The sequence below is a fragment of the Hippoglossus hippoglossus genome, chromosome 13 (genome assembly GCF_009819705.1).
Source record: "Hippoglossus hippoglossus isolate fHipHip1 chromosome 13, fHipHip1.pri, whole genome shotgun sequence".
In the NCBI taxonomy this organism is placed as follows: Eukaryota; Metazoa; Chordata; class Actinopteri; order Pleuronectiformes; family Pleuronectidae; genus Hippoglossus; species Hippoglossus hippoglossus.
In genome coordinates this window covers 6113841-6139192 of record NC_047163.1, presented here as the reverse complement: position 1 = coordinate 6139192, position 25352 = coordinate 6113841, and the positions used below count along the sequence as shown (strand labels likewise).

Genomic DNA, 25352 nt, shown 5'->3' with positions numbered 1-25352 from the left:
CTTTATTCTTTATCCTGTGAGCTGCATCTGTCGAAGCACACAATCCAGATCCTTGTTTTGTCAGAGTCAGGACACCACAGCACACTGGTACAAACTACAATACACATTCTTCATACAGTTTATTTGATTTGAATGCAACCTCCTCTTCTGTTAACAGAATCATTTTTCCTTTCTCTTCTACGCTCTGCTGTCCAATCCAATTTTCTCTGCAGACATTTCTCTCCAAGCTCCGACCCGGTGCAAATGAGACTCTTTTCAATCTGTACTGTCAGTTTTTTTCCCCCTCGTAATCATTAAAGCTGCTTTTACAGTGAAAATGTACAACTTTTCAACCCGTGACAAAGGGTTCACCCTTTCGAGTATATTTACAGTATATGAGAGTAGTTGTTTTCCTCTGCATTCACTGGAGTTTCTCTCTTTGTCCCCCCCCCCTGCAGCTGTCACTGTCAACTCCCCTCCTGTGAAGCTGAAGTGTGCTGTGACTGTGGTAATCACAATGACACAGGATCATTTATGGCCTCTCGCTGAAATAGTGTCGCTCCCGTCAAACCCACGTGTGACAGTTCAAAGTGACAGTGGACTCTGTGGAAGGGGACCTGATGTGATTCTAATCATTTACCCAGATCTCCTGTATTCTCCTGTGTGCAGGTTTGTTTTTATAATGTCCAGAGTTTTGACACTTTGGTGTTTTAGGGGTTGAATATTTTCTCGCTGTAGATTGACACCAGTTTTTTCATATCACCGCACTGAAATTGGTATTGTGTCTGGTTTTGCTTCTCCATCTGTCTGTTTTACATCGCTGGCAGGCTCCTCAAGGCACTGTCTGGTGTACAGTCGGCTCAGGGGTTCTCCTGTGTGTGTGTGTGTGTGTGTGTGTGTGTGTGTGTGTGTGTGTGTGTGTGTGTGTGTGTGTGTGTGTGTGTGTGTGTGTGTGTGTGTGTGAGGATAGGGATTAGTACAGCCCCCACTGGGAGGGACTAGTGTACTCTCAGGCAGATAAGAAAAAAGACAAGAGCGCTGGCCCCAGGTGCAGAGGAGGAGTCGCCTCCTACAGAGAAGAGATTAGACCTAAAATCAATTACTGACTTGAGCAGGAAGAGACGAGGGAGGAGAGGAGGCTCTCTTTTCAAATCAGAGACTCAAATGTATCCTGGCAGGCGGATTGAGTCTCTCTGTGCAGTAAACAAAGGTTATTTGGATTTATTAACATATAGATTCTGTTCTGCTTCAGCCTCTGTGTTTCTCTCAATTTTGCAAACCCCACTTCTGTTTTTTCTACGGTATCATTTATGTTGTATTAATTATGAGGATTTATTAGCAGACTCATGCATGAAATTAAATTTAGAGTTGTATAATCCTTCACAGTGAACATCATCATATCTGCACAGTTTTGGTCAAATCCCCATTATTGTTGGGATATAATTAAAGTCAATTCAACTTTTCTCTCTATAAAATGTTAAAATTATGGGAAAAAAACAAGATGACATTTTAACTTGTTTTGCTGATGAAAGATCCAAAAAGACTCAAGTGAGAGAACAAGTAAATATTCTCCTGCGGAGGGATGATAAATCAGTTATAAATCAGAACCGATCCCAAATTACCGACTGTTGATCGACTAATCAATAAATCAATAATTGTTCCAGTGCAAACTTTCCAAATGACTTCACATGCAGACTGCATCAACATGCAGTGAGAGACACAGATGCAATGATGAAAAGTTAATGCACATTGGATTTTTACTTTGATATGTTGGCAACATCGTTTTATAGCATATTAAAATCAGTGGCAGCCTGGAACAGCAGTAACACCACGTTTAAACATCTAAACCTGCAAAGAAAGTTCTTAAAAATGATCAACAAACTGATCCGTAGTCAGAGTTATAACTTGCAAATACATTATCATAGTTTAATGTTGAATATTAGTGTTTAATGTGGAATAAAGAGCGGCCTCATTGCTGAGAGTCTCCGGCTGAGAGTCAGCTGTGAGCGAGCAGCCGGCTGCTGCAGGGCGGCTGTGCTCATTCCTACCAACGACAAAAGAAGAAGCTGACAACTGCTCAGCTCCGATCCGATGTTCCTCGTCTCTTATCAGGCAAAGTAAAAGCTGAGCCCACCGAAGACAGTTTCCCTCTCTGCCAGCACCGCGTTGTCATAAATAGCAGTTCAATTATTACTAAATATTATTTTCATGCTTTGAAAGTAGCATTGAAGTACAACCACAGGTGGACTTGGCTTTAAGAAACCGTTGGACCATACATTGTATTTCTTAGTTTCACACATGGTTGGGATCAATGTCATGCTGCACGCAATGTGTGTTCAACCAAAATGAACAACCCCATCATCGCTGAATGGCCCTGTCATCTTGGCATGTCTTTTCAAGTTCTTGGAAGAAAACGTGTTTGCTGTCCAACCCCTGGCAGGGAGGGGGATGGGGGTGGTGGGTGGGGGGCGGGCATCAGACAGTGGATTCGAACACATCTGTCATTTACACAACATCACAATCACAACACGGAGCCCACAAACCCCCCGTCCTCTCCCCCCACCTCACAACTCCGAGCGGAAGGAATTCAGTGGTTGATTGCGAGTGCTGGCAGAGCGTGTTGCAGCAGGTGAGGACAGGGGCTGTTGTTGAAGTGAATTAATTTGTAGCTACTCTGTGCGTGCGTGCGTGTGTGTGTGTGTGTGTGTGTGTGTGTGTGTGTGTGTGTGTGTGTGTGTGTGTGTGTGTGTGTGTGTGTGTGTGTGTGTGTGTGTGTGTGTATCTGCTGCCTCGTCCCTGTGAGATCCGCCGGTCACATGAAAGGTTAAGAGCTGATTCACCTCTCGTCCACGCCGCTCCTCCTATAATCAAGCTGCAGAGACAAGCCTGTGGAATCATATGAGTCACCATCATTGTAGTGGCTGTTTTCATGTCCCCATCATTATCACTGGAAATGACATCTTCTTGTCTTTATTTAGGAATGAGCTGACGGGGGATCACTAACATTTGGCCTCTTGTCGTGCGGCTGTTGTGCGATAAACAGCCGGCGCTGTTGTGACAAAAGTTGTTATCTGGTGTCACAGGAACAGTTGCACACAAAAGGTGTGATGAGTTCTTAAGATACTGAATAGACTGTAGATAATGTTATTGACCATTGAAGAATGTCACTCACTTGAGCGCAAGGCTTAACAGTCCCCTTATGAAACCACATTAAAATGAACTATATCCAGATTTGTATTTGCTCCAAACTCCACACACACATAAATTTCAATCCTATCTCGCAAGAAAGTAGAAAAACTAAATCCTGGATCCGCCCTTTGATTCAGATCTGCAGCAAAATGTCAATGGGTTCTTCCCTGACCCAGAATGCATCTTTCCACCAAGTTCCGTGGGAATCCGTCCAGTATTTATTTGCGTAGTCCTGCAAACAGACAAACAAACAAAACATTTGTTCTTTGAGGATTAATTTACCATTTTGAATGCAACACTCCTCAATCAGATGAAAATATGGATTAAGGGGAAGTTTATTGGTGGATATAATTTGAATGTATATCACATTATACAGAATAACATGAGGTGACTTTGCCCTTTTATCTTTAACCCAAGTTGGACTTTTCCCCTGAACATTTTTTCCTCTCTTACACAACAGAGTTGTTGCAGAACTACTGTATTTTGACCTCTGTAGTGTGACTTTTGCTTCTTTTTTTATGGGCAAATATCCATGAATTTTTTTCCCAGACACTTAAAGGAGCAGTTTATAACTAACCTGAATTTACACCTGAACAACCTCGGACACAAGGTTTGATCATGTGAGGCCCTTATCTCTGCTCACACACACCAGCCCTGTGAGGGTTTGAATCTCAGAGTGAGACTGCAGAGAGGAGTGATAACACAGAACATCTGCCCGGGGTCTGTGGAATGCTGGGAATCTGTAGGAGAGTCGAAAACGCTGCAGAGATATTGAGTCAGACTGTGGTATTATCGGAATGTTTTCTAATGGTGTTTACGTTTTGTAGTGTACTCGCCTGTTTTTCTACAGCCGGGAACTGTCCACATTACATAAGACGACTGAACGCAACAGCAGGAAAAGCACTAAAGTAGATTTTCATGCTACGACAAACACACTGTCTTTCTGATGTGAATGCATTAGGCAGTGAATATTATCAGTGTTACAGGAGCAGAATTTCTTCTACTGTCAATCTTTGGGATCTCAACAGACTCACTCTTGTCCTGCGCAGCAATAACATGTTGCACTTCTGGCAGAACCGACCTGTGAGCATACAGCCGCATGTTTGAGCAACACAGCTGCACGGCTCCATTCCCTGCCCCTGACTTCAGTCTCACTGTGCCATGTGAAGACCACAGGCACTTCAGCGTGTCCGTCCTGACAGCCGCGCTGATACCGATGAGAGGGAGAAGAGGGAGAGAAGAGACGGGGGGGATGACAGAGCAGAATGTGTGTGTCTCCTCGTGCACTGTAAAACAAATATCCTCACAGAACATCAAACATTCCGTGGTTGGATTTACAGTAACTTTCCCGAGTGAGTTGAACTTGAATTAATGACACGTTAAATCTCTGGTGAACGTTTTACATTATTTGTATTAATGCACAGAATTCAGGTGGACGACTCCCCACTACACTTTCAATATTTTTTTTTCAAGATGTTCATTTTAGGTAGTTCATTTCACACTGATGTTGATTAATTGTATTCCATCTGAGAACCCTGTGTGCCTATGTTATATATATATATATATATATATATATATATATATATATATATATATATATATATATATATATATATATATATATATATATATTCTCTTCTGGGTTGAGAGTAAAAAATTAACCCTTCAAACATCCATGTATGGTAAAAAAATATATATATTTATTAAAAGTGAGAATTTAGTAATTATTAGTGATTCCACTTTTGCAGTGTAGCAGATGCCTGTGTGTTCTGCTCTTCGGGGCTTCAATATCTTGCACAAGCTCGTGTCAGTTTGTTATTTGGTAAACTGTGATATTTTATACCAAGTTTTTAACAATAGCACACCAGAAGATAATCAAAAATATATCAAATTTATTTAATTAATTCACATTGTGATAATTTTTTGCCTGGTTTGAGAAAATAATGATCATTTATTGGAAAAAAAGTATTTTTTGTAGCCTCAGGTGATGTAATTCTTTAGTGAGTGGTTCATGAACTCTGTCACTGTCGGCCTCTATGCGCTCTTCATGCTGAACGGACTGAGAAATGATCATTCTTATCGCACTGAGGAATCAGACAAAAACAAACAGTAATATCCTCTTACAGTCGCAGTTGCTTCTTTCTGGAGGGGTTGGCACTGAGCGTCTCCGCCTGCTGAGCGGATCTTCTCCTGGGCCTCGGTATTCTTTCCGTCTCTGGTAGTTTTCCTTGGCAGCACGTCCGCGTCCCCCAGGTCCTGTCTCGACATAGTTGTCATAGCGGTGAGTGGCAGCAGGAAGCCTCGTGTTGTCTCCGTTTAATTCAACACAGCTCGACGTTTATGACTGTAGGTATAAAAGTTCAAAAACTGGAATTTGAATCTCCTTATAATCGTAATTATATTTCAGGCAACAAAAAGTACGATAAGAAAAAACAAAGTGATCATGTAGTCCACACAAATCTGGAGACTGTGAAACATGAAATGAAACAAGCAAATGACTTGTTTGTGCATGTAGCATCGATTTTATCTATCCTTAAAAAGGTTCCTTTCTATTTCTGAACTAATTCCACCAATCAACGCCATGAGAATCACAGAACTGTGGTTTTGATGTTACACTTAAGACGGATATATCTCAATAGGAATCCTTTATACGGCCAGGAAGTGTCGGCATTCATGGTCCCCAGAGGATGAACCTCCGACCTTTCTGTGTCTGCACCACAAGGTTCAAATTTGTAGTTTTGAGCAAAATATCTCAACTATTATGGTCTGTAGTTAAATTCAGTCCAATCATTCAATCAGGATGAACTGTATTAATATTAGTGATCGCCTAACTTTTCGTCTTCTCCAGTCACCAGGTCCAAAGTTTACTTCATCTTGCTTTGACACTCCCATGAAGTTTGGATTAGGCAAATGTTGACGTGCTAAGCTAAAATGGTAAATGCGGTAATTACACCTTCTGAACATCAGCACATTAACATGCCGACAGTAGCATTGAGCTCAAAGCACTACTGTAATTGTACAGAATAGTATCACTCTAGATAAGTGATATTGAAATCAAATCCTTAAAACTTACAGCCACATTGAAACTGCAAATGACGCTCCATAGGAACAATAATGATAAAAGTCTATCAAACTTTACTGAAGCTCAGAGACGATGCTACCAGACTTGGCCAGTGTGAAGTGAAAACCTTGCTCTCCTTTATTTCCTCCTGCTCCAGGTGCTCATTCGAACTTTCTCCCCCCCACAGAAGCAAAGTCTGTGTTTTTCTTGCAGTGACACAAACAAGGCTGTTTCTGCCTCTTTTCTCTGCATCGGGGGGCAAACGGGTTCTGCCAGGTTACAGCTGGTGAGAACATCCAGCTGTGTTCGAGCCAGACTGTTCTCACTCCCAAACGGCCTTGGACTGTTCACCTCCACAGCTCAGATGCAGCGGGCGCAGAAAAGGCTGCTATTCAGTGGGTGGAGCCAATTATTCAAGCTGCTGCTTTCCCGATAGCTCCTGTCCTCTTGTCAACTGTTTCTCTTTCCAACCTTTCCCCCAATTGTTTTCTCTCATTCGCATGGACCTGCACACCTTTTGTTTGGGTACAAACACCACAACACATTTTCTGCTGCTTGCTCCAGAGTCGTGTTTGGTTTGTATCAGTGTGAGCACAAACTACACACGAAAAAATGATTACATCCACCGAGAAGCTTATTTTTTCATCTGTGGTTGTTTACTGGACTGACTTCCATTATTTTTGTGGACCCAAGGTAGAACCCATCATTTGGTGGATCCAGGAATTCTCTTTCACTTTCTCTAACATTGCCAGATAGGAGGTTTTTCAACATTTTTATTGATTTCATTGAATTATTGATGGTAAAAAAGAAAAAGCAGCCTTGCTTACGAGAGTGATATTTGTGAGTGTGTGCAATTTGGTGCAGCTCCAAATAAAAATGTGGATCTGGAGTTTTAAGATATTTAATCTTCTGGTTTAAACTTTTTAATAAATGAACAGATTTAGAAGAGTTGGGTCATCTGGGACGTTTTGGGACTTGAGTTGTTCTACTTTAGATTCAGTAACATTTCCATGCAAACATTGATATAATAGCAGGAATGTAAACACAGATATGCAGCAAGGACATCAGGAATGTCACTCACTCCGACCAAAGATTGAGAAACATTAAGTTTGCATTCATGCCTTATCTCCCTGCTCAAACACGGGGCTTTATACCTGTTACACGGCTGCTGTGCATACATCAGAATTCATATCTGCCTTCAATGTCTCGCATCTGAAGTTTTGTCAGAAAAATAATTCCTGCATACTGCATTCCTTTTATTACGCAGAAGGCTTCAGTGACGGGGATCTCCGCTTAATCCATCATCTTTTGTTTTAATAAGCTCAAGGCAGAAGCTACAGCTCATTTGTAAAGATGAAGAAGGAAGTTAGGACGTTCGTTGCTGAGGGAGAATGACAACCACTGGCAGATTTCAAAGTGCTTTTTTATGAATGAGTCAGTCAGCACTCGTTTTCTCGCCCCTGGCCAGAGGTCACTCTGAGTCCAAGGGTTGATTTGTGACCGTGGCTCCACCACCTCGCCCCTGCTGACGAGACTCAAAGAACAAGCGGAATTAACAAAAGAGGGGAATGAATCCCGCCGCGGCATAAAGGCAGGGACAATGTCCAGAGTGCGAACTGTGAGATTCTTTCCGCAGCGCTTCTGTCTTATCAGGGAGCCCAGGAGCCACGTAAACAGCAAGTCCTCAAGCCAATGAGCAAGCAGATGCTCAGACATGCCCCCTTCGTGTTTACTCTCCATGCTCATCCCTCACTTTCACTCGTTTTCACACACAATCTCTTTATGTTGTGTGCTCGGCTCTTCCTATACACTTTAACATTTTTGCTTTTTTGCATGAATACTACTTATGTCCCTTTGACTATTTCCTGATTTTTGTTTGCTGACATCCTCTTAGTTCAGGATTTATAAAGTCATAAGCCGCACATTAACCCGCGATAGAGATTTCTTACTTCCCAAGTTGTGGCAAATAAAAAGCAGAGGAAACGTGTTTTGGGTTTTCAGCTCAGCGTCATACTCCTCTCCCAAACAGATCATCTCAATCTATGTGTAATATGCCTCAGTAAATCACCTCACATCTCTCCCCTCCAACTTGAAAGCATTCCTGGGCCCTGTGCTTTAAAGCGTCGGGTCACGGCCGGCGGTTCATCTTGCTCCCGCTCGGCTCGGCCCCGGTGAAGTCAGCCATTCTTCACATAGCCTGTTTGTGAGAAACCCATTTCACCTTGTTCTTTTACAGTGCCAGCCACTGATACAAGCCCCCCCCCCCCCCCGCTCTCACACACACACACACACACACACACACACACACATACACACACACACACACACACACACACACACACACACACACACACATACACTCCCCCCTCTCATTTCTCCGCCCCTCTCCATCTCCCAACAAGTACACATTCTGCTCGCTCTTACGCATATTCTGAATGGTTTAGTCACTGGTAGCTGAACACTCCTACAGGCCCCAGGGAAACACACAAGAGCAGGGGGGTGGGTGGGGGGGCGAGCTGTGATGACAAGCTTGCCTTTTAGCAGAATAGGCCTATGGGGACATAAGTGTGGCTCAGTGAGGGGGTGTCTAACCCTCTCTGCTCTTCCAGGAACCACCGGCCTCTCTGTCACTGTGGTGCCATGGTCTCAGTGACACTGTTGGGACAACACAGGCGACTCCTCCACTCGGCAGGTGAGATTTTTCATTTTCTCTTCCCCTCAAAAAACTTTCAATTTCTCTGGACTCGAGTTGAGAGCGTTACAACACCGGTTGTCCCTACGTGAGACGACTCGCTCAGGACATTTCTGTTAAAATTCTCCAGAACAGGAGGCTCCCCCCCACCCACACTCCTTCTGAGTAAGTTGTCGTCCTGCCCTGCCAGTCAACTCCCTCAGTTCATTTTCACTGTGACTTCTTCCCTCCATTCAAATCTGCTCTGCATTCTTCTGGGAATAATGAGACCTTCCTTGCATAGCCTTTTTTTAAAAAGAGGGGTTTCTTGGAAGGAGCCCTAATCTCCTGTTCACTCAGTTCACACTCACCGTGTCAGGGTAGGTTTTACCGGCTCTAAACAGCATTAATTTACTCATTATGTAATGTTTCTGTATGGACTTGCAAATACACGCATACTGTATGCATGCTTTGTCCTGTCATTGTGCCAGACTTGTCTTCAGAGTTAGATGTTGTCCTTGTCTCAGCTGCTTTATCTGCTCGTGTGCTGAAAGTTTGTGTTTGCGTATAGTTGTGGGGTTTTTTTTTCCTGGGTGTCGGTGTGTGTCAAGAGTCTCAAGGCCACGGTGAAGGAGTTGCCAAGTGCAGCTTTCTCACAGCAGAGAGCCATGTGTGCAAAGTTACAAACAATATCAAAAGCATTTTTATCAGGTATTCTGAAACGTTAGATCATTTTCAAGTGATCCAATCTGCAGAGATTCAATCTGCACCTTTGAGAGTTTTGCTTTTCAAATCGTGAAGGGGAAAACATGTTAATCGTCTCCTGTAGGTCAATCCTTATTTTGTAAGTTTCCTGGTTCAGCGGCACTGTTGTCCCATCTGAAAACGTCTCCTGAGGAAAGCCGGTGATAATCTCTCGACGCCGCATTGCAATTGTTTGTTTATCCTTTTGTACTTCGGATGTCTCAGACCCGTCCAAGGTTTGTTTCAGGGGGGGGGGGCTGATGAAGGGGTGAGTGGGACGTTAACCACCGTCATCTCGTGTCCTGATGAAAGGTGTAGCGTGTTGTAAATCACCTACTGGGGAAGAGCGCTCAGATTCCTCCGTGCAGTGATGTCACCACGATCATGTGTGAAACAGATCCAGACTTGAACAGCCCGGCCTGATCCAAATGTTGATTCTCGCAGCAAACTCTCGGCTGGATGGCAAACAGAGCTGCTCCGAGCCGGATCTAGAAGCTTTATGTTAAAACCGTGGTAACATACTCACACATATGGGAACAACCGGAGGAGTATGTATGATCTTTGTTGCTCTGCTTTTACTGTTGGTCTGTGGGAATAATCTTCACCTCTGTTTCATTTCATTTCATTCACATATTTCCCTCTCTTGTTTGTTTCAGGTCATCTGCCGCGTGGTTTGACTGAGCATCTTGGATTTAAAAAAAATGGCCGTCCAGTACACCAAGCACAAATACCTGTGGATTTATGTTTTGAATTATGAGAAACTGTAGAATCAAACAAAAATGGAAATCCCACCTGTGGTGAATTCGGAGGGACGTCAGTTTCGGACAGTTTTAGGATCACACGCTTTTTCAACGCAGGAGTCGTGCTCAGAAAACGGCACAGAAAACGGCTCACCGGACCACGGAGGGGATGATCGTCCCCTTGGAGCACAAACCCGCTCGCTGTTGGTGTCGGATCAAGACGGAACCAAGCTGAAGAAGAGTTTCGCCTTTGTCAGCGGTAACAACGTTGAATTTCCCGAGGCTTTGAGCTCCCAGGAGCCTCAGCAAGTGATTCCTGCAGGCGCACTTCTGGACCACAGTCCGCTGGCCTCAGGTCAGGTTCATGAAGCAGGTACTGTGTTCACCTCACCTAGCTCAAATGAAGACTGCTGCTATGACTCTCCACTTCCTGTACCTGTCGCAGAACGCCAGTCGGACCAGGCGGTTCATCATCAGACTGGTCAGACACTGGACTCGAACTGTGAATGTGGAAAAACAGAAATCAGGAATTTAGAGCCAATCTCAAATGGCCACGTGAGTCGACCTCCAGGGGACACGTGCTCCATCCTCAGCCCAGACTCCACTGCTCCCCTTGTTGTCCCTGCACCCGTCTACGATTCAGGCCGGAGATTCCTGGATCTCCCGCGCATTGTGAAGCACAAACTGAGCTCCATCACCTTTTCCGACAACGCTTGCGCCTCTGCCACCGAAAACCATGCTTTCGCCAACGAGAGCTCTGATGATGGAGCGTCTTCACCAGAGGAGGATGAGGAGGATGAGGAGGACGGTCATGATGACGGTGACGACGACGCCGACGACGACGATGACGTGTTCCCAGAGTTGCCTCAGAGTAGAGAGCTCCATGTCAGTTACAGACACAGGAGAAGTGGCAAAGCCAAACCGAAGAGGAGAGGAGCCGTGAGTTCCCGAGCAGAAGCCGATCACAGAAGCAACGGACATGAAGCAGAGGAGGAAACCAGCAGTAAGGAGGTATATTGCTATTCATCTAAAACCACCACAACAATAAACAATCTTGTATAATCACTTGTTTCCTGAAAAGAAAGTAAACAAGATATTTGAAGGCCCGAGGGAGGTATACAAAAAACTAAAGATTTATATCATTAGAAATATATGAGACCAACATTTTAAAAACATATATCATAAAACCTTAATAAATCACATGTGAAATACTACACATGCATTTGTGATACATGCATTTTGTTCCTATAAACACGTGGGATTAATCTTTTCACATCTGGTGTAATGTGAAATATCTCACGAGCATTTGTTTCCATCACGTCAGAGAACCACTTGCGTACATACACACAAGTTTACCACATGTGCAAAAAATATGTCGTATTTGAAGTAAAAATCTTTTTTTTTTAACTGAGAAAATCGTTTTAGAATGTAAAATTGAAGAGGGGGAAGAATTCGTGGTGCAAAGACATTAAAGGAATAAATTAACAATACATTTAAATGAATACAATAAATCAGTCAAAGGCTTGACACATGTCATATCACTTTAATATATCATGTAACATAAATCCAATAAATCACATGAATTTGTGCTACATGAAAAATCCCATTTCCAACTTCTATCCAATTTATGTACTTGCACATATGTAAATTTACCACATTAATTCACCAAAAATGTGTTTATCGGATTTCAAGTCAAAATATATGGACTTGGGCTTGTTCGAATAAGAAAATAAAATGTTTTATTTCGTAAAATTAAAGAAGGGATGGAATCAAAAACAAGTGAAGTCAGTCAATCAAAGGCACTTGCAAAGGCACAAATGCATTGTATATAAATACAGATTTCTTTGCTCATTGATTTGAAGTATAAGTTACAATAGAAGAACAAGACAGAATCTCAAGGGTGCATATCTTTCCGCTTCCTGCAGCTGACACCATCCCACAGTGAGATAACACATAGCTGGTAGAAGTGTGTAGGAGTCACATTTGTTCTGGTGAAGCACAGATCCAGCAGGAATGCACACAGCCTTCTTCTTTCTCCTCACTCCCTCGGCAGGCAGCGGTGTTTTGACAGAGCCCATTGCCCGGCTGCATCGGCTTTACGTTACCGAGCGTCTCCCTTCTCCTCAACAAGTCGAGGCACATTTAAGTCTCCTTTTCACACAACCTCTCCTCTGACCTTGGTTGTAACCATCCTCTAACCTCTCTCCTCCGTTTTTTTTTACTGCCCATTTACTGAGTTTCACGTTTATACATATGTTCGAATCCATTCAGACTTGTTTTCCGTTACAGCTGCAGGGAAGATATCCCGTTGCACATGCTTGTCTAAACAGTGGTGTCAACAGGGTAGAGCAAAGTGTCGGGGGAGATTAGCCTCTGTGTCTGTCGGGTACGATGTCGAGGTGATGCCGGCTCTACGTGCAGGAGGACACTCTGCTCTGAATGGGTTGTTCTGGAGAAGGGCGGAGGAATGCAGGGAATCCGGGGAGCCTGTTGTAAATATTATCAAAAGACAGCAGGTCGCTGCTTCTCATGGTGTCACACCAGCCACGCTCTGTTATCACACGGCGGACATCACTCTGAGAAAGTCTAACATTTCAGCCGGCGGACTGGAAAGCACAGAAGTCCATTGATTTCATAGGAAAAAAACGAGCTGTTTTATTCAGCCTTGCTTCCCTTTGCTTGTTTTTATTTTATAGTCTGACACTGAATGTACACTGTCTTTTCATGTCAGGGTTAAATCACATGTATATACTGTAAATATATACATGCTAGATAGAATATACACCCAAAATTTGGAAAGTGCTTAGAAAGAAGCCAAATAAGAGCAAATGATTTATCAACACTCATTTACACCTTTTAAATTTACAGTGTTTTTATCCTTGTTTAGTTTGAGATTCTTTTGTTTTATTGTTTTTATTTCATTGTATTTATTTGCTGCTTCTGCTTAGTTTTTAGATTCTAGTGTTTCTGTTTCATCGCTGCTTATCGGGACCTCAGTACTTGACAATAAACCTTCTTTAATATTTGTAATAATTATAATAATAATAAAACTTTATTTGTATGGCACCTTTCAAAACACAGTTACAAGGTGCTTTACTTGGTGCTTAGCTTTTATTATCTTCAGTTTATCTAAATAATGACTGAATGATGTAGGTTTAGAGAAGTATGGTCTCACTGAAGAAGAATAAAAAATACATGAGTGCAGATTCTCCAAGCTGAAGGTTCAGTCTAGTTTTAAATGCAGAAACTCACACAGAGGATTCCTGCGCTCGTCCCTGGATGTAGTTGTGAACATTAACCATATGAGGGCACTGTATGCACGGTGTTTAGGCTCAGGACTCCCGGCCCTGCCTGCATCATTGAGCTGGGTGATTAAAGTCGAGTGACTAAATGCCCCTTTTAAAACACATTTCTTCATCCGTCTCTCCTCTTCTGCAGTTATGACTGAGCTCACTCTGTGTGTCCTTGCATTGCAGGATATCAGGACTGTAATTTATTCCTCATGAGTAGCCAGGTAGCCGTTGCCCTTTCGCATGACCGGCTGCTACATTTGGAAACCTCCATGGTGATCTCTGGCACTCTCTGTGGGTGGCGCAGACCAGGCACCGAGCCCAGAGCTCACACACTTAACTCCTCATTTCCATGTCAAAGCCGCAGTGTTGGGCTTTTCAATGTGGCCAATTTGCGCTGATAAAGTTATAGCCGGCTCACATTTTGTTGTAGAAGATAACATTAATGCATTTATCTAAGGGATTGACTCATACCAAGCCCAGTTGCCATGGTGCGGAGGGCTTCGCACAATTGCCGGGCCCGGGATCGAGAGGGAAAAGGCACAGAGGGATGAATCAAGGGTAGTGTCTCACTTGAGCGTCAAGCCTTCTGTGGAATTTGTCTCATTCTGTGTGGAAGTGGCCACATTCCTGAGCTGCACCTTGTGGGGATGTCACTGAAAAGAGACGGCGTGAATGTGTTCCAGATTTGGCCCGGGCATCTGTTTCTGACTCCCATGGTTAATTAGTCCACTTTTATTTCCTTTTTCTTATATATTTTCATTTGTTAGGTTTAAAATATCAAGATTCTTTTCGCACAAACATTAAGGAGATCAATGCACCTCAGCTTTTTGCTCTGGATTCGAAAAGTTAAAATCTTACTTTCACACGTGAACATGCTTTGACTGAAGCTCAGAGTCAACCTCTGTCTCTGCAGTATCATTTCTTGTCATCGCAGAAACTCATTCCAGATCTTTAACTGAAATCATATCGCTTCTTTACTCATTACACAACAGCTCAGTCAGTCTCGCTCTCGACTTTAGACGCAGGAACGTTCAGCCGCTGAGGTGCCGACATGAGGATTTGTGTGGCACTGGATCAAGAGGACGGACAAAGTTTTAATTCCAATTTGCTGTGGTTCGTTAATCATGAGGGACATGTTTCCCTCAGGTTAATAAATACGAGCTTTGTCCTAACTGAAATGCTTCATCAAGTATTTATGATTCGCACGTACATGTGGCCATTTCCCAGACCAAATCTTTATCTGGTTGTCTAGTATCATGTTAAGGTTCATCTACCTCATCCTTGCATCACCTGTTACAGGAGAAGCTGTAACATGTTCATTAGCATCTGGTTGGTGATGTCTTGTACCTGTTTCCTGGAGTGTCTCGGTCTCGCGTGTGGACATCACCATTAGGTCGGTTAATATATACGTTTGGCAGACACAGGAGATTGAGCTGTGGAAACTTACTGTCAAACTTTTTACTCTCCCTGGTGGAAGGAGGATGACGACACCGAGCAGGGAAGCTTTCATTCGGTCCTCTCTGTGACCCCGAGTGACCCCTCAGGCTTCAGGGGTCAGCAGGGGATTGTCCAGACTTAGGTCATTCCTCAGGGATTGAGAGGGAAAAAGCCACTTTCTCCCAGTGCCAGTCAGCTGACCACCCAGGGTCAGCTGAGTGGAGGGAGCGTCTGGTGTCTAGACCTTTAATTCTTCATAATTTAGCGAGAATGAATAGAACATAAAATATCATATGATAAGTCGGTCAGCGGCATAATTTCTGATGTAATTCAAATGTTCTGCCTCATGGAGAATGATTTGCAGCTCGTGGAAAGATGTTAATATTCGCAAATGTAGAAAGGCATATTACTGACATGGGCCACAGTGTCAGGAACATGTCAGGGATCATTTACAGAGACATATGGAACCAAACCAAAGATTTCTATTCCACTTTCTCTTTTTATCATATTTTTATGATCGATGAAACTACTGAACTACTGAAGCCCGTCTCTCAGGGACGACGCCTGGTCCAAGACATTGTGGGGGGGTCGTCAATGAAATGATTGTGCTTGATGTAATAAACGGAAATGATTCAGTAGTGACTGGCAGTCATCAGGACTCCCTTTTTTAATTCCAGGAATTTAATTAATGTTTTTTTTTTTTTGTATTTTCGGCTGATTTCCACCGTTTATCTTGGCTCTGGCTGGTGATGCGTCGCCTCGGGGGGGAGGGGGGGGGGGGTGATCGGGTCAGTTTTAAATTGAGTTGGAGACAATCAACATTAAAAGACCCCTGACTGTGGAAACACAGATGTATCTGATATGTTGGGGTTATCACATGGTGGTATCTCTGGAATCTGTCAAATTGATCAAATATATAAACTAAGAAATGAAGCCTGGATGGTTTTCAGAGGGACGATCAAGGAGCAGCCGTAATGAGTGGTTAGGGATTTTCCATTTCACTTATACAGTCACGTATACAGTCTTGCTCGGATACAGTAAGTGGTCGTGGTTAAATCAGTCATGATGACAGCTCCTATAACGTCATGCTTCACTTGAATATTGACACTGTTTACTTCTTAGGGGGGAGGAAGAGAACCAGAAATGTCGTCAATATTGTCTCCTGACGCAAACTTCAGTTTTGCAAATGTACTGGTCATATCCTGTGGTTGGTGATGTTGAATTTCTGTTCTTGGAGGACGAGGATGATCCGAAAAGTCCAATTCCTGGGCCAAATTTCTCTGTTGGTCCTAATTAGTGACTTCCTGTAGCAGTCATATTGCAGGAGGAGCTTCCTTGGAAACACATGATGTTGTTTAACCTAATTTACAAGAGAAATTTTACAGAAAAGTCGCTACTTGATATTTCTGGGATTTCATGCTAGGATTCTTTAACCGAGGCTACAATGATGCTGTTGAGGAGTTTGTAGCATGTGACCCTTTCCAGGACTTTAGGCAAGACACACACACACACACACACACACACACACACACACACACACACACACACACACACACACACACACACACACACACACACACACACACACACACACACACACACACACACACACACACACTGATGTATCTTAACTATGTTAATTTATGCCTCAGTGACTGAGGTGTATCCTGCTGATTTATGGGGCTGGACCTCCAGATCCTCAGACACAGCTCCTGTCTGTGTGAAGATGGCCTATTTATATGCACTGTGTCTCGGGGGAGCAGTGAAAGCCCCGGTGCAGGGAATTCCATCATGCTCTGCATGGCGCACATGTCTGGACCCCTCCTCCTGTGCTCTTTCACCCCGAGAAGCGTCTGAGGAGATCACATTTCCATGTGTGGCAGCGGCACTGTAGCATCTGCAATTTTACAAGATACTGTTTTGGGGGTTTGCGTGTAGCTCTGGTTTGAGTTTAGGGCAGAGCGGTGAATCGACAGATGCTCTTGTCTTACCTTAAAGCTCTCGTGTGTCCAATAGGTCTGACAAAGATGGCAGCTGATCACTGGACAAACTAATGAACCTGATTACACTCCCCATTGGTTTTACTGCATGTTTGAAATAAAAAAGAATAATATTTTTCTTTAACGATGAGGAGCTGAAGCATTAAGATGCCAAGGGATTTTTAATGACGCGTCAACAGCTCAACTTGATATTAACCTCAAACTAATAACTGAAAACTCCCGTGTGTGGCACTGTGTGTGTGTGCATCATTTAGTGTGTTATCTATATTGGAGGTGATTTATTAAGGCAACGCTTTATCTTTTATTATAGCTGTTACTTGTTTGCAGCCACTTTCAATGATGCAAAAATGCTTTGTAAAAAATAGATTTGAGGAAAAACAGTCAGAAATAAAATTAAAAATACAAAAAGAAATACTGGTATTTGTGTGATAAAACTGTTAATATAATGAAAACTGAATATTTGAGCTTGAATTCACAACAAACACTGACAATTGGGAGAAATCCCCTCAGTCAGTTCTCTACTAACAGGGCAGCTTGTCTCCTCTTCCCCTGATTACCCACAGGAGTCTCCGCAGGTCAAGTCTCCCTGGTCAGAATCAATGAGCCAGCTGATGTGGAAACTGGACCAGCTCAACCTGGACATCGAGGAGGCCCTGAGTGCGAGCTCGTCTCCCTCCAACACGCCCTGCACCGCCCGCAAGAAACAGGTGAGCGTGTGTTCTCGCAGCCCTGGCATCAACCAGCACGTCCTTTTATAAAGCAGCGTGTGGACTGCGGAGGTTCAAATGGTGCGTGCACTGTCACGGTCCCTGTGCTGTACACATTCCTGTGAAGCGTATGCCGCATACTTGGTCATGCTTTTTAAACTTCACTGAATCAATTTACTTTGCACTGTGCAGAGAAAATCCCTTTGGATTATTTGGACCTGTAAGCAACAGGTGTTCAGCAGAATTTTATGTCCTGGACATTCTTTGAAAACAAAGAGTGTTGCACGTCAGATTTAGATTTAAACAGTCAAATGAAGCGGTGTTAATGCATAAACCCAGTGTGGAAGGCATTGTGTGGATCTCATGTGAGTTTCTCCCATGACTGGGACTTGTGAGGTATGTGGATACAGTGTGTGTGTGTGTGCGTGACACTGTGGGCTTTGTCAGAACATCTTACAGTGTCTCACTGAGCTGTTTTTATGATGTCGATCTGCAGCTCTCAGACGTGATACTGGAGTCTACAGAGCGGCAGACTGGTGGAAATGGTGCGGCAGGAACAGACAGCTGTTGTGCTTCTGAGGCTGTGACCGCGACCATGAAACTAAAACAGGGCTCTTCTCATGGTGGCGTGTTACATGAAATATCCCTCCAGAGTTAGCATTCGGGAACAAAAGTGCTCTTTGGCGTTAAACATGTATGCGCGGCACAGAGGAGCCGTTGTGTCGGAAGGGAGTTTGTATGATTTGGTCCATTAGGAATGGATGACAGAGGCTCACATGCCTCCCAGGCATCTGCATAACCATCCCAGGCATTCACTATTACTTGCTTTAACTAATGACAGGCGACTGGGCAAGACAAGACATCTTTACTGGGGATATTTGACAAGGTCATAATCTCTGTCCTCTCCAAAGAGGATCCACACATACAGGCTCCTTTGTGCGCCTCTGTCGAGCTGAATCGAGACTGGAGATTTCACTTCCCCAGCCGTTGACCTCAGCCTCTTGTTTTCTTTTCCCCTGGCCACCGTTGAGACCATCCTGTCCCAGTCTCCTCAGACCACTCGGAGACAGACCCCGTCTTGATTGTTGATGTGATGTTGTTGCAGTGCGGTGCCGTTTCAAAGTCCACTCTCCACCGAACCCCGAACGACCTGGTTCTCCAACGACCCGGCCCAGGGGAATGTCCGAGCCGAGCCGGATCTTCTGCTCCTCGCAGCGCCTCAGTGGGAACGAGAGCAAGAAGCAAGAAGACGGTAGGTTTCTCGATCAATCACAGGCTGCCTGCAGGCATCTAACACATTCTCAGAAATCACACAGGTACAATCATACAAATATCACAGTGCTTGCTTCGTACAGGAATATGGTCCAGTTCTCATCTTTAAGCCTGTGAACTGCTCAAATCCTTTGGCTGCACAACTGGTTGCACATTTTTCTGTGTTTCAGCTCAAATCTGGCTTTAGTATTTTTTGGGTTACTGCCATGATCTGTTTACTTCCTCTGTGTCTCCCTGCTTATTCAAAGTTCTTGCTTTTGCTGGGAAAGGTTCACGTTGTCTCCATCCTATGATTGCACTATACACATCTGTAAATTAGTTTCATCTGAAATGAATTCAATTCTATCAGACTTGTCAGACTAGTATTTAGTTTATTGAACAACGGCTTGTGTGACTCATTTGATTTATTTAACGAGATATTTTAATTTAATTTATGTTCTCGAAAAGATGCTCATCATCTTCTTGATCCAATTTAAATGTTCTAGGTTTTTTTACGCATCTTTTAATCATTTATTTATTCGAGGCGGTTTCACTGAGCTGACTGGAAGCTGCTCAGTTTCACCTCCGTCTGATCCACTGGCCCCTGAGCAGCTCCGAGGTTAAGGGCCTCGTTCAAAGGCACCACAGCGGTGTTGATGAGGAAAGCACTGCTGCGTCATTTCAGTTCTAGTGGAGGTTTTTCTTTTGATAAACAATGGATTTAAAAAAGAAAAACAGAATGACTTCATCTGCGAAAGAGATTTATCCTCTTACACAATATTTTTTATAAGCTTTCTTATCAGTTTCCTTCATGAATAAAGTCACACTGTGAAACTTAAATTTCACCATCTCATATTTAATCCTTATATCACTATCACTGTGTTGAAAGAAGAAGAAGAAGAAAAACAACACGTAGCAGATTAGGTCACTTTTTAAAACAAATTAATCACCAGCTGAAATTCTGACGCTCTCTCTCCGGTGTGACTCCTCTTCTTCAATCTACATCTGTAAATATTTGAGGTTTGTGTTGGGAACGAGGCGGCTTAGGCATTCTTAAACAAGCAGCGCCCACTTCTGCTGGACCAAGTATATAAATGTCACCATTCAGCCGCCCTAAGAGAAACAGACAACTGAGAGATTTGCAGAATGCGGGGCAGGGTTTGGATTCAAAGCCTTTCAGCTTGTGCTTTGTGCTCCGGCTGCGGCTCGACGGCAAACAACCTGCTCATAAGAGAAAAAGCTGCAATCACAAATATTTTCCAATATAACTCAATGAAATCTGGGCATCGTGTTACATTGTGATGTTAGTTCTATGTCACGTTATAGTTTTGTTTTGTTCAGCTACCTCCATGAAGCCACAGCATGGAGTGTATTCTGTGGACTGCAGGATACTGGAACCACACTGAGGGGCTACTGGAAAGATTGGGGTGAGACGGGTTTGAGCATAATTAGATTGGAGAGTCAAAAGGGAGATTATTTTGTCTGTAGGCTCTGATACTTTAGATGAAATGAAGTTTCGGTTCTCGGAGTAGACGCCACCTGTCTCCTCTGTGGAAGCCATAACTATCTCTTGAAAGTGACAGCGGCGCAGGTTAAAACTTGGCTCAGGGACAGCTGGGAATGTTCACATATGCTAAAGACGAGAGTATTTTGGCTGCAGTGGAACATTGAGTGTAATGAGATCACATTCTATACGAAGTGGTGACATGTTCCGGGCTGTTTGATGATTACATGATTTATAGGATGTTTTTATTAGGCTACAAAATAATGAATTTCAGGTGCACCACACTGCTACTGTTGATTTCTGTCCCTTTTATCAACCATATTTCAATTCATGAGATCCATTATTATAAATTGCACCCACTCATAAATATCAGTGCACTAAATGTGACAGATTTTTCATTAAGATCCATAATTATTCACTTGGAAATTACCAATCCACACCAAATTTTAATGGGTTCTTTCCTGACCCAAACCGCATCCTTCCACCAAATCTTGGGAAAATCCACTCTGTAGTTTTTGCGTAATCCTGCTAACAAACAAACAATGAATGTAGTTTAAACATAACCTTCTTGGGAGCTCTGAAGTCTGAAGATAGAAAATAAAGTCTAACGTGTAATACGTGAAATAAGTGCAAGTTTTTGGTAATTATTCATTTTGTGGCAGACAAAGATGTCACCGATATCCGAAGATTGACATAACTCTCATATCCGTCTGAAAAAATCTGAAGCAGCAAGTTAGCTTAGCTTAGCGTAATGACTGGAAACAGGGGGAAACAGCTAGCCGGGTTCCATCTACAAATATAATCTCACCCAACACGTCGGACTGTTCCTTTAAGTTTGTCCGCCGGTTCCGACGTGACAGAAATCTGATGAATCGACATGTGAGCAGCTCTGCACATTCAGAGAGGAGCCTCCTCCTCTGGGCCCTCTTACATAAGAGCTCTGCACCGAAACGCCTAAGACAGCAGGTGAGCGAGAATGCGATGCAGATTGAATCGCAGCCTCGGAGACTAAGAATAAACCGGACCAGTGTGCGGGCCAGTGCTCCCTGCTTGAACCGGCAGTTACAGCCCGGACCAGAGATGTTTTATGGGAGTATCTGGTAGACGTTTTTTGGCACCTGCCTGAATCCCTGCTGCCTCTGTACAATGTGGGAAAAAAAAACACAAGTGGAATGTTCCTCATATCTGCGTCAATCTGCCGCACATCATGCAGGCAGAGCTAATCTTAACTGGAATGTGATTTCTGTCTTGTCTGCTCCTTATATCACAACGTACACAGTGAATCAAACAGGGTGGTTTGCACCTTTTGTCAACAGCCTGCATGACGGGGCTTATACTACAATGTAGTCCCAAAAAAGTAACACAAGGAATTTTCAAGTTTTAACCTTTAATTATAACAGAAAAGTACTTTGTCTGACTCTTCTGAGGCGGATATCTTAAATCCATGGAGTATTTGAATACATTCAACATTCACAACTTCTCAAATGTGAGGATAATGATGATAACTTTATTTGTTTGGCACTTTTCAATACAAGTAACAAAGTGCTTTACAACAATCAGAGTAACGAAATAAATATTTTTTACAGAGACGTGTCTTAAGAAGAGAGATAAAACCGGGAACAGATTCTGCTAGTGCAGGGGCCCTCACGGCAAAGGCTCTGTCTCCTTTGGTTTTCAGCCTTTGTAATGAAATGAAATGGCTACCAGCGCTTCACCAGAGGATCTCAGGCTGCGTCCTGGCTCGTAGGGAGATAAAAAAGGGGACAGCTCATGTCTGGCTTTAAAAGTAATTAAAATAATTTAAAAATCAATCCTAAAACAGAATCTGCTGTTCTTGCAGGATCTTTCTAAATTAAACGTTCAGACAAAACAAGAACCATGAAATCGTGATCTCATATCAGTGGATGTATCTTGACCTCGCTCTTCACTGAGTTATTGGTCAACTGAGATGTATTCAGGTTGAGGACTCCTTCTTTTAATCGGTGTTGACAGAGACGGGCAGAACTGAGGACGCCCTGCTCCGTCCCCTCGGACTGACCGGACCTGTAGCTGCCCTGTTGTCTCTTAAGCAGGGTGTCATTAGTGCCGCTATCAGTCACACACACAAACACACACATTCACTCACATAAACACACACAGACCTGTCACTCCATACAAACACCAGTCCCTGTGCCGCTCATGCCTGGAGGATGTCACTTTTCCTGACCTGCAGCCTTTGACGTGTCTCCACCACCTGACGGCAATCGGACTGAACTCGGGAAATGCGCGTTAAAAGTGGATGCGAATCACTATCGAAATACTGTCTCTTGACTGGCATGAAGGAAAGATGAAGGAAAAGAAAGCAGGCGAGCGAGAGTGATGTGCTCGAGACTTTGAAGTCTTGTCAAATCCACACATCTCCTCCGGGGCCCAGCATCTGGTTTTTGGAGTGCAAGTTTTCCCCAACTTTTATTTCTGAAACGCTCGTCTTTGGAGACTGAACTTATCAGGTCCATCGCATTTCCAGAAGACAACCCCCCCGTCTCCCTCCCTTTTAAAGACACGGAGCAGGTGATAGTTAAAGCACAGGGACAACAATCCGCAGTGTTTCTGTACATCAAACGCAGCCTTTGAACTGGGTCACAGAAGTGTTTAGATATGTGATGAAATTCTGCCCGACTGTGCCAAATCTCACAGTCAATTACGAGGGATACATCAATGGCAGCAGCTCATGGTTTCCTCAGGGCCACGCTGACCTGCTCCATGTTTAAACAGAGGTAAGAATACATACATGAGGGTATGAGTCAATGTTTATGACCTGCTTATTTCTCTGTTGAGTCAGAGTCACCGAGTCGGGTTCAGCCGAGTGTTCGAGCCTTCGACCGCTCACTCCGAAGTCACATGGACACTTTCAGGTTTTTTAAGACCGGCCAGAAAAACTCTTGGCAGCGTCTCCCTCTGCCTGAATGAGAAATGGACTGGTGCCCCTCTCACCTCATTTGCCGTGTGGCCTCAAAGTGTCAGCGAGCCGTGTAACAAAGACGGATGGCGTCCAAACAAAACCACCTGTCCCCGTTCGATCCGGCCAATCGGGTCTTTTTTGTTGTCGCGGTGAAGTGGCGTCGCTACAGGTCGCTCGTCCAGCCGTGTGATTCTTTACCCCGCGAGAGCTTTGTGCTGCCATGACAACACTGCGGCTCCACTGTGAAACACACGGTACACAAGTAACTTATTGTGCTGAGACAAGAAAATACTTTTTTGCAGATATGTTGATAGAAGTTTGAAACCGGCGTCACGTGGGCTTGTTGCCAGTTGACTGAGGGTCAGTGGTATCAGGAGCAGGCGAGTTTAGGCAGCGTTTTTGTCTCTGCCAGGGGGAAAAAATGTGGAAACGGGGCAAGTAAACAAGGGCGTAAATCAGACCGGTGGGGCACAACAGGGGAAATGGAGGAGAGAGCTGGGCAAGAGAGGGGAAGGAATCTCGACCCGTCCAGTTTTTGGAATTCGACTTTCACTCCTGCACCCTCTGCAGGATCATTAATATATCATCTGCAAAATCAAGGATGTGTTTAAGTGGGTTTTATTGCAGATATGAATCGTCTCTTTCAAGTCAGGATACATGACTTTTCCAAAACTACAACTGTATTCCAGGTTTATAGCAAACGTTCGTAAAATGGAGTTTACACGTCCTGGTAGAATGTTATTAAGGCAGCGACAGCAGATTGTGGGGAATAACCACAATCTGTGGGAATAAAAAGCTGACAAACAGAACATCAACCTCAGTGTTAACAAGTTAGAATTATTGCTACAGTTAGATTCTCTCTTGGCTCCGTCAATACAGCAGTGATTTCACCAATGAAGAATGCAGGGAGAGATCCTCTGTTCCCGAAAGCAGGGAACTGGTTGTGTGTCTCTCAATCGTTTTTTTTAACAGCCAAATCATGTGCGATGCTTTTCTTAGCTTTCCTTCTTATCATTAAAACTCACATCCCCGATATTGTGTCACTGATTTAGTGTCGTTTTCTTTTGTCTTGTAGATGTTCAATAAGATGACCGATGCAGCAGGTGCAGGTAAGAAATTATTCATTTACGTTATCATGTTTTCTGTTTTTAATTGCAGTGTGGTTATTGCTTTTATTTGAGTTTTCTGAGTTCGGAGAGTTTAAAATATGTGGCTCTGTGTCTGTCCTGATCTGTCCAGTACTTTTATTTTCCTCTCTGCACCCACTGACCTTAAAAATGGTTTAAACAAGTTGCTGAGTATATGGAAATGAGAAAACTCCCTGCTGGAGAAGAGGTTTTTAAACATCACCCACTTTGCCTGCATATTTATACTGTATTGAATAAAATACAGTTTAAAATTATATTTACATTCCATTGAATTTGCACTGATGCACATGCTACTTTCTCATTTATGTTCATTTTAACTAAGACACAGATTTTACATTTCTGTTCGCTGGGCACTTAAAATGACAATGAGAACTGTTGTATAGAAAATGAACCTTCATTGTAACGTGTAGAATTAGACACGGCTGCCTCGTGGATTTTTTCTTTTACACGTCTGAGTCTGGGTCTCTTGGTGTTTTCTGACAGAACCTTATACGTGGATCAGTTTTACAACCTGATCTTTGAGGGAAGTCTGCTCAGTCTCAGCCTACATTACAGTCGGTGCTGTACTGTAACTGAAGTCAGTGCCGCTCTGCCGTCTGGCACATTGTGAAAAATCACCCTGCAAGTTGATCCCGCACTGTGTCCTGTCGTGCACGGGGGCATCGCTCGGGCCTCAGTCAGTATTAA

General features: G+C 43.5%; 1 protein-coding gene and 1 long non-coding RNA gene across 3 annotated transcripts in view; one reads left to right on the top strand and one right to left on the bottom strand.

Moving 5' to 3' along the window:
* The first annotated feature begins 8568 nt into the window (after positions 1 to 8568).
* Positions 8569 to 25352, top strand: part of stard13b (StAR-related lipid transfer (START) domain containing 13b) — a 60423-nt gene continuing 43639 nt past the window's right edge. Inside the window, exons 1-5 of one of the 2 annotated variants that reach the window (XM_034605174.1) lie at positions 8569 to 8921; positions 10301 to 11395; positions 17678 to 17821; positions 18927 to 19073; positions 24593 to 24626. In XM_034605174.1, the coding sequence (XP_034461065.1) occupies positions 10424 to 11395; positions 17678 to 17821; positions 18927 to 19073; positions 24593 to 24626 (1297 nt within the window). In that variant the 5' untranslated portion in view covers positions 8569 to 8921; positions 10301 to 10423. The remainder of the gene's footprint in view (positions 8922 to 10300; positions 11396 to 17677; positions 17822 to 18926; positions 19074 to 24592; positions 24627 to 25352) is intronic. The other variant, XM_034605175.1, reaches the window with a different exon arrangement.
* LOC117773351 lies at positions 9267 to 22178 on the bottom strand. Its single transcript, XR_004615910.1, has 3 exons — positions 22167 to 22178; positions 11505 to 11510; positions 9267 to 9397 (listed from the first exon to the last, which is right to left on the bottom strand). It is a non-coding gene; the product is annotated as an uncharacterized LOC117773351 (long non-coding RNA).